Source organism: Paralichthys olivaceus, chromosome 23 (genome assembly GCF_024713975.1).
Source record: "Paralichthys olivaceus isolate ysfri-2021 chromosome 23, ASM2471397v2, whole genome shotgun sequence".
In the NCBI taxonomy this organism is placed as follows: domain Eukaryota; kingdom Metazoa; phylum Chordata; class Actinopteri; order Pleuronectiformes; family Paralichthyidae; genus Paralichthys; species Paralichthys olivaceus.
In genome coordinates this window covers 2,749,221-2,764,056 of record NC_091115.1, presented here as the reverse complement: position 1 = coordinate 2,764,056, position 14,836 = coordinate 2,749,221, and the positions used below count along the sequence as shown (strand labels likewise).

Here is a 14,836-nt window from a genome sequence, read left to right as displayed (position 1 = left end):
TCTCTCTCTCTCTCTATATATATATATATATATATATATATTAGTTTTAATTCCATTCCTATTTTTCTGTACTTTACTAGAGACTCTCATCTCGTGGAATCTTATCTAATCTGAATGCACTCTTTAACATCTCTTTATTGAAACAACAGTTTTATTCCTTGATGTCATTAAATCTATGTTATAATAATTGTGCAGTCCTGATATTAGATTAAGTTTCGCGAAACGGATCTTTAGTTTGTCTTTGCTGAGCTTCCGTAGATTTCAGGTCACATGGTTTTGTTTACTTCGCGGAGGCGCGCGTGTTCTCAGAGCCAGTACTTCTACACCTGGTTCTCTATAGAAACGCGTATAAACTTACTTTTACTATATAGAGGTTTAGTTATAGAGGTTTACTGTATCGTGATGCTAACGTTGAGTTTAGCTTTAATCTTTCCGGCAGCGAACAGTAGCTAAGCTAGCTGTTAGCGCCCGAGCTAGCCTTCGTGCTGTCAGGAGAAGTTAGCTTCATGTTTCCACGTCTCTCTGTGGTTTTTACTGGATAAACCCTCGTGTCAGCGATGAGATCTTTAAACTATGTGCAGAGGGTCAGTCTGGACTTCACCGGGACTCTGTTTCCTCACGCCATCTGTCTGGGGGACGCGGACAACGACTCGGTAAAGAAGCTAACGTCACTTGAATATGTTTGATCATTTTGTTTGCACAGCTTCGGGAATTCTAGGAACTGAAGTTTTAGACTGATCCCAACTGGCTTTAAAGTTTCCTGTCAGACAACTGTGTAAATACACGAACACAGATGATAAAGCACACAGTACAAATACATCAGCTAATGTCACGTTCCACTGGAGACTCATCTACATTTGAATATAATATTCAGATCTTGTAATGATGCAGACAAACCGAAGACGGCACATAATGTAATATGAATGTCGTGGTCTTAAAAGAAATCACGCAGAGTAAACAAGTGTTCTGTCTCATTTCACTGCAGCTGAACGAGCTGGTTGTGGGAGACACCAGTGGGAAGCTGCTTGTGTACAAGAACGATGACTGCAAACCCTGGATCACCCGGAGCTGTGTGGGAATGGTCAGCGCTTCACCGAGATCCCTGTCGTTACAGCTCATGGTTCCATAAAGTGACTTTGATTTAGTTTCACGTGTGGGATTTTGTTTTTTGCAGCTGACGTGTGTTGCGGTCGGAGACGTCTGCAACAAAGGGAAGGTGAGGAAATGAGAGACGAGCGGCAGCACTGTGTCATGAATGTTCACACGGGGATGTTCTCAGTGTTCTGTGTGTTTTTGCGTGTGTCTGTCAGAACCTGGTGGTGGCTGTGGGTGCGGAGGGCTGGTTTCACCTCTTCGACCTGACCGTCGCCGCTGCAAACAAATCTGATTCGTCGAGCCAGCACGAGTCGCTGTGCTCTGACGACCAGCGGCCGTTCTTCACCCAACACATTCCTGCCAACACCAAAGTCATCCTCATCAGGGACATCGGTACATGTCCACTTCACATCTCACAAGTGCATCCTGTTTATCGTGTTTGTTGAAAAAAGCTGGGGACTGCAGAGTGTACCTGTGTGTGTGTGTGTGTGCAGATGGGGACGGACGCTGTGAGCTGGTGGTGGGCTACACAGACCGGGTGGTGCGAGCTTTCCGTTGGGAGGAGCCATCTGACGGATCAGACCTGGGGTCGGGTCAGCTGGTTATGCTGAAGAAATGGCTTCTGGAGGGGCAGGTACGCTGCAGCCGGAGCCTCCCCGTCCACGCTCATGGAGATTTATCGAGCAGAAGAAGATATTTATTACCACCAGTGTTATTCAGCGTTTCCTCTCATGTTCAAGATCCGTTGGTTTCTAATCAACACCTGTACTAGAAGCTGTTTTTCTCCTGACCTGGTGCTTCTTTTGTCTAAAAGGTCAAAAATATAATTGAACATTTTAAAAATGCTGCTCTTGCAGGTGGACAGTCTGTCGGTGAATCCAGGTCCGGAGGGCTTACCGGAGCTGATGGTGTCTCAGCCCGGCTGCGGCTACGCTATCCTGCTGTGCTCCTGGACACAACAAGACTCCTCCTCTGGAGATGACGCTTCTGCCACCCCTGGGAGGTAAACCAACCCCCCCCCCCCTCATAATGCTTGTGTTATAAGTGTTTGGTTGCTTCCTCTACATGCTTTGACTCCTCTGCTCTCAGCGAGGGGCCTTCCAGAGATATAGTTCTACATCTGACCACCGGGCGGACACACAACAAGAACGTTTCCACTCATCTCATTGGCAGCATTAGCAAAGGTAGCAAACAGTCAGTCCAGGAGTTTTATCATAGGAAACATGGTCGTAGCCATAAATGAGATCTGAAAGATTTTGTTGAATATATTTTTGATACACGATCGTTGTTTTTCATCAGGTTCAAAAGAGGAATCTTCTAAATGTGGACTCTTCGCTCTCTGTACTTTAGACGGTAAGTCGTGAATCTAGATCCATGTTGGTGGAGGTAATGAAAGGGAGTACAAGTGAAGAATATTTCATTTCCTTGTCCTGGACAAGATGTGAAAGCACCTTTTATACGATCAGTCATTAGTCAGTTATTTGTATAACAAGATAAAAGGCAGATTAGCATGTCATACGTGTTTCTTACTGCATGAGCAGTTCTATAAGTAGCGCAGGTAGAGCATTAAACCCACAGCTTTATTCTGTGGCTGTTTGCTGATGTGGAGGATCCTTCTGCAGCAGCAGATAACTGTCAGCAGCTGGAGAGTCCATCAATATTTCAAGAAGAGGGATCTGGGGGGATTATCATCATCGCTGCCAGCAGCACTTACACAATGTGTCCTCTGCTGACACCCTCGTGAGCCAACATACAGAAAATAAATGATGTTACCCAACAGGAATTTATAGAATTATACCCACAAAATATTAAGGGAGAATATTGCTGGCTGTATTTCAAATCTGTTCACAGCAATATAATGGCAGGGATTATTTACAACAGTCTGAAGGTGTCATTAAATATTCTGCTCTCCATTTTCCTTTTGATTAAAGCATCAGACATCTGATTCTGACAAAAACCCGTTCTGAACAGAATCTGTGTTTTTCACAAAGCTACTTTCAAGAGTGTTTCTTGTAATTTGCTGATTTAGTCTTTACTTTTAAAAGCAAGTTGAAATTTGTCTCTTAAGTCTTAAATATCAACACTGATCTTTATTTTTGTTTGTCTCTCTTTGCCTTCACATGTTAAAGGGACCCTGAAGTTGATGGACAGCTCGGAGCAGCTGCTGTGGTCAGTGCAGGTGGATCATCAGCTCTTCGCTCTGCAGAAGCTCGACGTCACGGTGAGTTTTTTTTTTTTAATGTAAAGATTCAACGTTTATTTTATTATCATTTTACAGTTTTTTACATTTCAGCAGAAAGACAGAAGTAGATTGTTTGAATTCATACTTATTGGGTCAAGTATACAAAACCAGATCCCCTTTTCAATGTTGTAGCATCAACCAACACATATTTGAGCTGGAAAAATAGAAATGAAATGAAAGGCCTTTTGAGAGGTGATTGGATTTGTGAGTCTAAATGTATTTAAATAAGAAATACCGAATTTACCTATGAAAATAGTTGACGTCTTAACAATTCAGATTTCTGAAAAAGCTTTCCATCTAATTTAAAACTAATATGTGCACATGCTTGTTTGCCTCCAGGGCGACGGCAGAGAGGAGGTGGTGGCGTGTGCCTGGGACGGTCAAACCTACATCATCGACCACAATCGCTCAGTGGTCCGGTTCCAGTTCGATGAGAACGTCAACGCCTTCTGTGCTGGTGAGACACCTTTTTTAATCAGATTGAATTTTTGTTTGTGCGTACTTGTAGTTTGAAATAAGCGATGCCAACCTTTTTAGACAATAAGAATTTACATTTAAAGGCACCTTCACTTATCGTGTAAGTTATGATGTTGGAATTTATATCATCGTTATTCAGTTGTTGTTGTCAAATCATTTTGTTTGTTGTTCAGCGGCTCCTGATTTTTCTTTGGTGCAGGGTTTGTCCAGATTTTCAAGAATCTCATGTCACCAGCAGGTGGCAACATGGAGCTACAGATTCTCTCAAACTCGTCCTCCTCTTCTCTCCCTCTCTCCTCTCAAATCGTTCTGCAGTGTCACAGTTTATCTCAGAGAACTAATGGGACATGCACAGCAGTAAATGGATTAAAGAGACCAGACAATGTTTGATCTGGCCGAATCCACCGAGATGTGTTTTTTGTGTGTGTGTGTGTGTGTGTGTGAACAGTATGTGGATGAAAACAGTCCACACATTGGATCGGTTTCTGTGTTTGTGTGGAAGCTGGCTCCAGCACAGAAACATGTATTAGTAACCAGGCAGCGAAGGACTGCTGATGTGTTCATTGTGATTCACAAACCAGGCGCTGGTCACATTGCTGCTCGAGTAAAAGCTGCGTGTAATATAATAAATTCAGTGTTTACATTTGTATGTGTTGGTTGCAGGTCAGTACACGTGCAAGGAAGGTAAAAACAGCCCCTGCCTTGTGTATGTGAGCTTCAATAACAAGATCTACATCTACTGGAAGGTGGAGCTGGAGCGTATGGAGTCCACCAACCTGCTGCGGGTCCTGGAGGAGAAACCTGAGTTTAAAAACCACATGAAGGTGCTGGGAGTCGGTGAGTACGCCAACAATCTCTACCCATCCATCCAATCCGACTGGCTATCGTCTACTGTTAAAAGCTACCTGCATTTGAAAGCAGATCAATTTAACAGCAGACAAAGTCTGTTCAAACCTGATTGGTCAAACTAGAAATGGAAACCAGAAAAAAAAACAAAATCGTGTCCCTTGTCTACAGATTCAAATTAGAGAAGCTGATACAAGCTCTGTTAACACCAACATCTCCTCTGTCCCCAGTCGTTGTTGGACAAGACACAGACTATGACTAATTGTAATCAACTCGTCTGCCATTCAGTTGTAACACTAAATGATCCGCACATGTCTTGATGCCATGAGTTAAACTGTTCTCATTCAAGAATCAGATAAACAGTGATTTAAGAGAACCTGTCATCACCTCAATGAGCAAAGGGCGACTTGTGTGTCTGTTCACAGCGTAGCCGAACAGACTCCAACCATCCATTATCTATACCACTTATCCTCATGGGGGGTTGGATCAAATCCCAGCGGACATCTACAGGCAATTTAGAGTCTCCAATTAACCAACCTGCATGTCATTGGACTGTGGGAGGACGGTGTCTTACCTGGAGCAAACCCACACAGACAGTGGGAGAACATGCAAACCTAGAAAGACATCTTGTTGTGAGGGGGAAGTGTTTACACGCTAACAGCATCAGTCACTATACCATAGTTGTGCATTATACAGCTTCTTATCAAACACTTCATTGTCATCAACATTGTTTTCCTGTCAGTTCCTATTGTGCTTTTACTATTTCACCTGGCAGTTGTACATGAATATATCTCAGGCATAGAGCAAAATGAACGATGCATGTCTGTTCACAACCCACAGTGAAATGTGTTTCCTCCAGTTTATCACAAAAAAGCATGAGGCTGATACTGACAACATGAAATTATACTGGATTAGATGCATGCATGGGTTTTTCTGTGAACCGCTTGTGCTTAGATAGGCTTTCTTAAACCGGGGTGGGAAAACTACTGAAGCAGCAACTGAAAATACAAATGAGTCAATATATTTATGATCATATATATAAAGAGGTGATTATCGGATGCAAATATGTTTTGAAAAAGTCGAGAATGGTGCAAAGAAGACAGGATTCGATTACATGAAACTGAAGTACGTCATCATGTACTTGTATAGGAAGAGGCCAGAAAGGAAAAAGATTCAGGGAGCCTCTAATTCAATGCTTTGCACTTTGCATTCAAATCTATATAAATCCATAGCAAGTCGCTCCACTGAGCTGAGGAGACAGAAGTATTTTTAGAGCGTCTTTAAATCCACGCACAGAACACAGAAGCCTCTGGTTCTGCTTTTGATCTTTTGTCCTCTCCATAAAAACGGCGTCTCTCCAGTCCAAACACAAACCTCCTGACAAACACAATGTTTAACCAAGACAAAGACTTGGGTTAATGATTGTGAATGCTCACAGGGGTTATTTATTTCCTCTTAATTTCCTCTGCTGATGCTCTTTTGTAGTAGAACATTAATCTCACGTCCGTCCTCGTGCGTCTTGAGTCTCCATGCATGTCACAAATATTTTACGAGAGCAAGAAGGGCTGATTAAATTGCTGACTGTCAGGGCCTCTTGGTCTGCATGGATGATCAGACATCCGAGCACTTCATGTCCAAAAAGCCCTGTGAAATAAGAGGAAGCCTGTTTAGTGAAGAGGAGGAGGAAAAAAATGATGACACACAATCGCATGATGAGCAGGGTTTGCTGGGGCAGTTTACCATTCTGATGAAAATGCAGGATTCAGCTGGTTTTTTTATTTTTTTGCTTTGTGGTAGTTATGTTAGCGAAGCTTCCTGCTGCCTGTGTTAATAATTCAAACTCTGGGCCTGTTGCGTTTCTTTGGACTATGATTTCACAGGCGTGTTATCTAACCCACCGTGGAATATGTGTGATGTAGCAGCCTAGGGACAAGGAAAGAGAGAGCGGAGAGGAGAGGAGACAACCAAGGACAAATAATAAAAAGGTTGAGCGTGTGGGGGAAGAGAGGATATTTGGCTTTGAGAACATACATCTCTGTTTCAAGCAAGTCCCATCAGAATAGTTTAAGGTTGAGTTAAAAAAATAAATAAAATATCATCATTAAGAACAAAATGGAGAAAAGGAGAGAAGGAAAGGAAAACTGTAATCCAGGTGTTGGCTGCCTCACCATGAAATGTCAGCAGCAGCTCTCAGGCTCTTCCCTGCTGTTCATTCCCATTAATAATCAGCCTTCAGTCAAAGGATGATTACGAAGAGTCTCTCATTCTTCGTCTCAACGTGGGAAGCTTTCTTAGCATGGACGGTCCCCTTCTACGTGACCGTCGGCTTTAATTTGTGATTGAGGAGTTCAATCATCGGCCAGCTGCGACTAGAAAAAGTAGCGTGTAGCAGTGAAGGCTAGTGTTGAGCAGTGCAAGGTAAGATATGTTTTGTTACAGCCGAGGTAATAAAAAATCTACGGAAGCATTTTGCTGCTGCGCCAGAAAAAAACCTGGATCAGTATCTTACTTACTGATAAACATGTCACGTTCAAACAATAAGTTATTATAATAATAAGTATGACGTGATTTGTTTTACATCATAACGGGACACTGATGCATTTTTTTTCTTTTTCCAGCGTGGAAGCATTGTGCTTCCATACGTAGCTTACTCTTCAGCACAGACTGTGAATAAAGATGGAAGACGTGACAGCTCTCCACCTGGTGGTTGGCTGCAGTATAGGTCAGAAACCCCACCTCCTCCATGTTAATGGATGGAACATGAACGAAACTAAAAGTAAAAAGTACACGTGAAATAATTTAAGGTAGTTCTTATAACACTGACTGTTCAAGTGTTCATGTTCAAGTGTTCATGTTCAGCGTTCGTATCCGGGATCTGGTGGAAGGAAGTGGAGATGTCTCATCCATCTTTATTTACAGTCTATAATCTGCAGCTGCTTCACAGTAAATGTTTCCAGTACCAACCAACGTATGTTTTTGGTTGTATTGTCACCATAATATTAAAAGTACCCCCTGGAGTTTTTATAGTTAGTAATCAATGTTATTGTGATGAACACGTTCACTTCTTCATAAAATATTCCCTCACTAACTGTAGATCAGTGAAATTGTGTAAAACTATAACACTTATATGCGTCACATCATCTGTTAGCATGTCCGTCATCAAAATACAAAATTCAATCTGCACCCATATCTAAAAACACAGCTTCATACTCTCAGAGATCAAAACCTCCACTGGGTGTCTACCTCTGTAATTTCATATCTTTTATTATTATAATTTAATGGAACTAAAACATCTGCAAGATGAAATATGTGAAAGAAGAAGGTGCAGCTGGGACATTTTAACTGGGAAGCAGCTGCAGCAGGTGTTCAGCCAAATTAGATCCACTTTGCAATGGAGGAAATTATCTAATTACAGCTGTGACAAGTGATGCAAATATGAAAAACCGGTAAGACTCAACCCAGTAGAGAAAGAGCAGAAAGTAGGGAGGACAATAAAATGCCAAACAAAAGACGGCTCTGGTTCTTAAGGTGGGTAGGAGGGCAGGTGGGTAGATATAAGTGGGTGTATAAAGTAGGTGTAGGAAAGAAGATGTGCGTAGGTATAGATAGATATGTAAATAGAGGTAGGTAGGTAATTAGCTCTGCAGCAGCTAGTGTGGCTAAAATGGTGCTCACTCTTTCCTAATGTTAGGATATTTTCTGCCTTCCTTTTAAAGCAGAATAAGTTTTATCTGTCAGCAGAGTCCTCGTGATGTTCAACTGGTCACTGAGTGTCTCGTGTCAAAGGTCATCGCCACGTTTGTGTTTTCCCTCCACAGATGCTGAGGACCCGGCAGCGGTGAGAGCACTGGTGGCCAATATTCTCTATAAGGATTCACAGACGTAGCACAGTGACACATCTGCACGCTGCTGTCTCTGTAAATACTGACTCAATAAACACTGACCGTCTGTCTCCAGTGCTGTCGTTGTTGTCGTTCGTGTTCCGGGTTCAGGTTTCTGATCCCCCGCTGTAATCACCTGTCACGCCTCTGTCATTGGTATTCTGTCGGCCCAGGTCGCATTTAACAAGGTTTAGAGAGGAAGAAAAAACATGCAGAAGAAATGATAAAGTGCTTTATTTCAGCTGCGACTGTGTGAAATCTTTTAATTGAGGAGCTTCAGCAGAGGCATTGTTCTGCTGTCAGTCAGCACAGACAAGCTGATTAAAAGAGCTGTCCCGTCTGTGCCTCTTTTCCTTTTCAACCCCGCGAACTCGCTCTCGTATCATCTCGGAGATATAAAGCACTGAAGATATTACATAATGCAACATGGCAGAATTGTTTGGCAGAGCCTGCGGGGTGATGAGTGTGAGGGACAGGGGGAATCACCCACTGCTCCCAGTGGGAGGATCCTATAACCGCCTATGTTGACTGCCTCTCTTCTTCCATGCAATATAAATGAGTTACGGGGGTGTTTGTGTCTGTGTGAGCGACGGTGTTTGTGCTCCTAAGAATAAACGCAGGCTCAGGTGTCCTTTCAGACGTCTCTGTTTCTGCCCTTTAGAGGCGAGGGAAGGTTTTGCTTGCAGGACCTGAGCTCTGACATTCAGGCTGATCCGCTCGTCAGTTTTTTTTTCAGACGTAAAAGAGAAATCCTCGAAATTATAATTGAACTGTTAAATAAATAAAAGGTATCTCAGCTGTATTTTAACTTGTTGTATCAAGGTGTTGTTTTGCTTTTTTTTTTTTTACAAACACCTGGTAAAATATACACCCACAGTTTATGGACTTGTGTATTAATCCCATTTCAGATCGCTAATGTAGTTTCTCTCTTTCCACCTGATTCCTGAAACACCGCTGCAGGGATTTGTCCCCGCTCAGCCACATAATTCACCATGTTGGACGTAAGGCTCGGCTCGCTCCCAAAGGTGATGCACTGGGTTGAGGTCAGGGCTCTGACACACTTGTAGATGCAGTCTCTTAACTAGGATGGCAGTCCGTAGAGCACATGTCTCCGCCAAGGCTCAATAGTTCCCTTGAAATTCAATCAATCACAACGTTGCTCACACTCGTAGACGTCAGTCTCCTAAGCATGCCTAACTTTCTTTTGTTAATATCCAGGAATGATTCCCCTGGGAAATTGGTAATAATGTCAAAGTGCCTGGATTGGTCCCCTTTGTTCAGATCTGTGCCAAAATGTAATGGGCTCTTTCTTGGCTCATGTCCCACCCTTCTGCTAAGTTTCATAGAAAATCTGTTCTGTAGTTTCTGTGTAATCCTGCTGAAAATCAAACAAACGAACCGACAGACGGGGGTGAAAAACCTTGAGCTCTACACTGCACAAAATTACCCACAAACGATCTCTATCGAAAAAAACCCACTCCTGTTAATGTCCATCTCATCTTTCAATTTTCAATTTTCAATTACACCTAATCACATTCAGCCTGTTTCACCTCACATCTCGGAAAGGGCACATGTGACGTGTGCCCCAGATGTTTCATGTGTTATATTACGATTCATTGTGATGATCGAGAGTGTTGATGTCAAGCTGCTATTTGCATTGGATGAGTCATGGTGGAGTTAACCTCGTGATGTAATCACAGCCATTGTTGTTATTCCACACAATCAACACAGCCTCTGTTCGTCTGCAGTTCGTCCTGATATGTGCTGAACTTTCTTCTGCTCTGAGCTCACACTGATCTTTTTCAAAGGTGAAGCAGGAGCAGGACGACATGTTGTGTTGTCGTTCTTCTGGATTTCTTTGTGATATTTTCAGACGTATTCAGACCCAGGGACACAAACACCTTTAATGCTTTGCATGAATTCGTCTCTAACTATTTTTCGATCACATCAGGTGTTGTGTCGCCCACATGGCCCTTTTTTAGCAGCAGAACTGGAGGTCGGCCCACAACGGATATAACCTCCAGAGAGAGTTTGTTATTATTTGTTATTTCAGGCTCCGTCACTGTGCGTCTTATTTGGGATAATTCCAGAGATTTATAGCGTAAACGTCAAAGTCTAGATTTCAATAATAACCATATTATTGCTTTTTGAAAGTACGGGACGTAGCTGCTTTAAATAGAGTTTTGTTTTGGATAAACACATTCATCTCTGTGTCAGGACTCACTGAGTTCCTTCTGTCCTGAAAAGAAGCGTCTGAGTATAATGTGATAGCAATTGGAATCATTTTCTATTTCATTATTTGTATTATATATATATATTTCTTTTGGTTTCTCATTTGTTTTTCATGTATTTTTTATTTGCTTTTTATGCTACATATAGTATTCATATGTTTAAATATTTTGTTTCATTTAATTTAATACAATTGTATTTTCTATTATTTGTTTACGTGTATTTCATAGATTTTTTTATTGCTTTTCTAATTCATATTTTATACAAAATAATTTAAATTGAATTATATAGGCAGCCAGAGAGAAGGCACCTTTGTAACTTCTGAAATAAAACATTTCCATCTTGATTCTATCCAGTAAAATTCATTTAATTAAGCAAGAATATAAAATATAAAATAAAGTAATCATGCATAGTCAAAGATCAATTTCTGACATTTACTGTGAGATAAAGCTTTTCTGCAAAGGCCACATGCCGAAAAGGTTGAGTCTATGTATCCTGGATTTAATATCTATAAAAGACTATGTCCATGAGACACGTTGGTGAGTAATAAACCCGTCACATGAACCCGTCTATGCAACCTGACAGCATGAAACCACGCTCCCTTGAGGCTGATCGCTCTTCTCCTCTGAATGAATCCTGCAGCTTTGCTCTGTGTCACATATAGTTCATATACATTTAGTTAAGGTGTTTAAAAAAAACAACAAACATAATGGACTAAATATGGAAGGAATTATAATCATTTGGATTCTGCTTTTCCAACGTCTTGAAAGCTTAATTCTCGAGATGAAATATAGCCTTTCAAAATGAGAAAACCTCCTCCGTTAGCATGAACGTGAACTGACAGCCCACACACACACACACACACACAGACACACACAGAGAGCCTCCACTGTCAGGTCACAGTATAGTCAGTCAGTTGCTGTCAGAGCTGTAAACATGTACAATCTCAGACATTCTCTTGTCATGCTGGAAGAAAAGCACGGTGCACTCTGCAGCTTTTGTTCTCTGCTGCAGCAAGACCCAGTGACCCCAGGTCTCACATTAGCTTGTTACCCGAGCATCACAATCATCTGCTGTCGAGCTTCATCACAGCTCTCAAAAACTATTTTCCTGAGGATTATAGGGTTGTGTGGGGGAATAAGAAATAGGATATTCCTGTCTGGCCATTTTTTATTTTTGGATTAATCATCTAAAATGACAGCCAGTGTTGAATAGTGCCGACTCCTCTCAATCATTTTTGTTATAATCAGAAAGAACTGTCTCTTAATTCAAAATAGCACAATCTGTGCTGTCTGTCCTTCCACCGTAGCAGCATGATCTTCAATTATCTCTATAAGAGTCCTTTCCTGTCTTAAGCAGCGTGGGAGGGCGTCTAGTTGAAGAAATAACTTTCTTTCCGCTGCAAATTATTTCACAGAAATATCTGCGACCATTGTGATTTCGTAAAATCAATGTTAAACCAGGGTAAGACGGACAGTGATTCATCCGCTCGCAGAGCTTACACGTCTCACACACCTTCAGTACAATGCTGATGAATGCTGTGTTTGCATGAGGATAATCGTGTGTGGGCTTTGGAACAACGTGAATCATGATTTTTCTCTTGTTAAAGCTCATCAGATGTGATAAACGCTGCGGGAGCGTGGGAGAGACGACCACAACACCTGAGAGAAGAATATAATGCAACAAATCCTGTCTGATCGTTCTACATCTGTTCTATTCCACTTTATACTTCTTACTCTATTACTTTTGAGACGGTAACAATATGCTTTTTACTCCACTACTTCTAGTTATTTGTTTTTTTGGTTTTTTTTAGAAGATAAAATAATACAGAAGTGCTTTGTTAAAGATTAACTCAGTGGGTATCAACCTTTCCGGCCTGTGTCCCCTCACACATCAAGAGATTTTCTCCTCCAGACTTTGTTTCATTTTCTCCAGCGAGCTCTTCCAAATGAAATGATAAATACGTCATAGGTTCGTGTCCCCCTAGAATAATGTGCCAGCGATTACTGATTTAAATCTGTGGTTTTCTTGCACAGCTATGGATAAGCAGAATGTCGAACAGTCCCCAAATGAAACCACATTTAAGTTCACTGGATCCAGATTTTTATTTGGATCTCACTCATCTGTCGTAACCTGTCGTAATCACCTCAGGGCCCAACTGGATGGAGTTTTATTTTGAATTTAACTGTTTCAAACAATTATTGCTCAACTGTAGCTTCAGGAAATCATCTTGCGTCGCCGCAGGGGGTTCTAACTATCCCCTAGTTTGAGAGTCACTGATCTTGCCACCGAACAAATGCTGATTCATCTTAATTGAAAACACTGTGTGTATGGAGCTTCACCACATCAGATGGCTTTGCTGCATTTTTCCACCAAGTGTTGTTGGTGACAGCGAACGGACAGGGGTGAAGACATGACCTGCTTGGTGGAGGTAATAATACATCATCACAGAAGCTGTTTTCTCCTTCCTGGCTGTTCACGTGATCACCCCCCCCCCCCCCCCTTAGATCTTTGCCCAGAGTCCATGCTTCGTCCTGGTCACACAGTGGGAGGTGGGTGTGGTAATGTGGGTCTGATCCTGACTGACAGACAGCTGGACCCCCTGCCTGCGCAAGCGCCATCATTTGACATCAACAGCTTCAAGCGGCTGAGGCAACTGACACCACTGATTAACAACAACCAATTTTGCCTGCGTCAGGCTTCATTATACGCAGTCGTATGAAAGTGTTTGGTTTTCATGCAACACATTTTAGGCATGCAGGGATAGGTTCTTACAGAGTGTTGATAAGTGGAGGAGGAAATAATGCTTCTTTTTAATGTTCAGCGTCGCTTTGAGGTCAAGAACGAGAGCTTGTCCACGAGAGGCTGAATAGAATCTTAATAATCACACAGTTTTGTGCGTGTGGCCTTTATGTGTTGAGTCTTTTTAAGATGCAGAACAGAACCATTTACAAAGAGCATTTATCACAGAAGAGAGATGTCTAGTTGTAGCTGGGCTGTGACTGAAGGTGATTTATGAATTTCCCCCTGCTGTTGGCTTTTCCAGACATGTCGTCTATTGTGTGATTGTTATTTGGATCATTGCTGCCGGCAACATATCAGAGATTTCACTCAAGGATGTGATCTGAAGGAGAGCGACGCATTTCGTCTTGTTATGTTGTCACTAGATTCCAGGTTTTCTTATATTCCAACACCTCATGTTGGGGAAACTAGGTAATATCCAGGTGCCATGTCCGGGTTTCTCAAAACAGGATATTGCTCTGCATATCAGCAGTTTCAGAAAAATATGCGTTTCATGGTTCCTTGGCTGAACACTTGCGAATTCCATTTGCAACGACATGAACATGCCATTTGTCCTGTTCTCTGCAGCCTCACACAGTTACTCTCTCACTATTTGTATCTGTAAATTTCCCTGTTATTCATTCACGGCTTAAAGAGCTTAAAAGTTTTCATTGTCTTGTTATAGACCCTGGGACCTCCCACTCACTGGAGCTGCATGTTGCATACATCCAGTAACAGCTGCATCACCATAGAGGAAAAGGGTCAGATCAATATCCCCCTCACAACACTCCTACCTCACTCTCTGGGGTTAACGCTCATGGGTCAGTCCCACTGAGTGACTACCCAGCAGGGCTGCACTGTGTGTGTGTGTGTGTGTGTGTGTGTGTGTGTGTGTGTGTGAGGGAGGAGATGCTGTGAAAGACAAAAGGAGACAGAAAGCTATTTATGGTCACAGGCAGAGTAAATCATTTCATGTTGGCTGACTTGCAGACAAGACCTGCTGGTGCGGGAGTGAACAGGCTGTGATGAGGCTCTGGAGGACGGACGAGTGGGCTGTGGACTCGTATCAAAGGTCTGTGACAAAGGAAAAGTCCTCCTGCCCACACACTCGCCCTCCACAGATTCTTAATCATGTGAAGTGGAGCAGAAATCCAAATCAATAGTTTCACATGCACTGATCTGCATATTTGAGACATTTTCATTTTAAGTTGAGTTTACAAAAATATCTACGGTGACATATTTTATTGTGATATATATATTTTCCTAAGATTTTCCAGTGAGCCAT

At 42.1% G+C, this 14,836-nt stretch overlaps 1 protein-coding gene across 2 annotated transcripts in view; it reads left to right on the top strand.

Annotated features, from left to right (window-relative positions):
* The first annotated feature begins 156 nt into the window (after window positions 1-156).
* The window catches only part of itfg2 (integrin alpha FG-GAP repeat containing 2), a 41,717-nt gene continuing 27,037 nt past the window's right edge, over window positions 157-14,836 (top strand). The window contains exons 1-12 of one of the 2 annotated variants that reach the window (XM_020104933.2): window positions 157-653; window positions 986-1,081; window positions 1,175-1,216; window positions 1,311-1,488; window positions 1,590-1,729; window positions 1,953-2,098; window positions 2,185-2,279; window positions 2,395-2,448; window positions 3,225-3,316; window positions 3,677-3,794; window positions 4,478-4,651; window positions 8,479-8,616. In XM_020104933.2, the coding sequence (XP_019960492.1) occupies window positions 558-653; window positions 986-1,081; window positions 1,175-1,216; window positions 1,311-1,488; window positions 1,590-1,729; window positions 1,953-2,098; window positions 2,185-2,279; window positions 2,395-2,448; window positions 3,225-3,316; window positions 3,677-3,794; window positions 4,478-4,651; window positions 8,479-8,546 (1,299 nt within the window). In that variant the 5' untranslated portion in view covers window positions 157-557 and the 3' untranslated portion in view covers window positions 8,547-8,616. Of the gene's footprint in view, window positions 654-985; window positions 1,082-1,174; window positions 1,217-1,310; window positions 1,489-1,589; window positions 1,730-1,952; window positions 2,099-2,184; window positions 2,280-2,394; window positions 2,449-3,224; window positions 3,317-3,676; window positions 3,795-4,477; window positions 4,652-8,478; window positions 8,617-14,836 lie in introns of those variants that run through there. The other variant, XR_011240166.1, reaches the window with a different exon arrangement.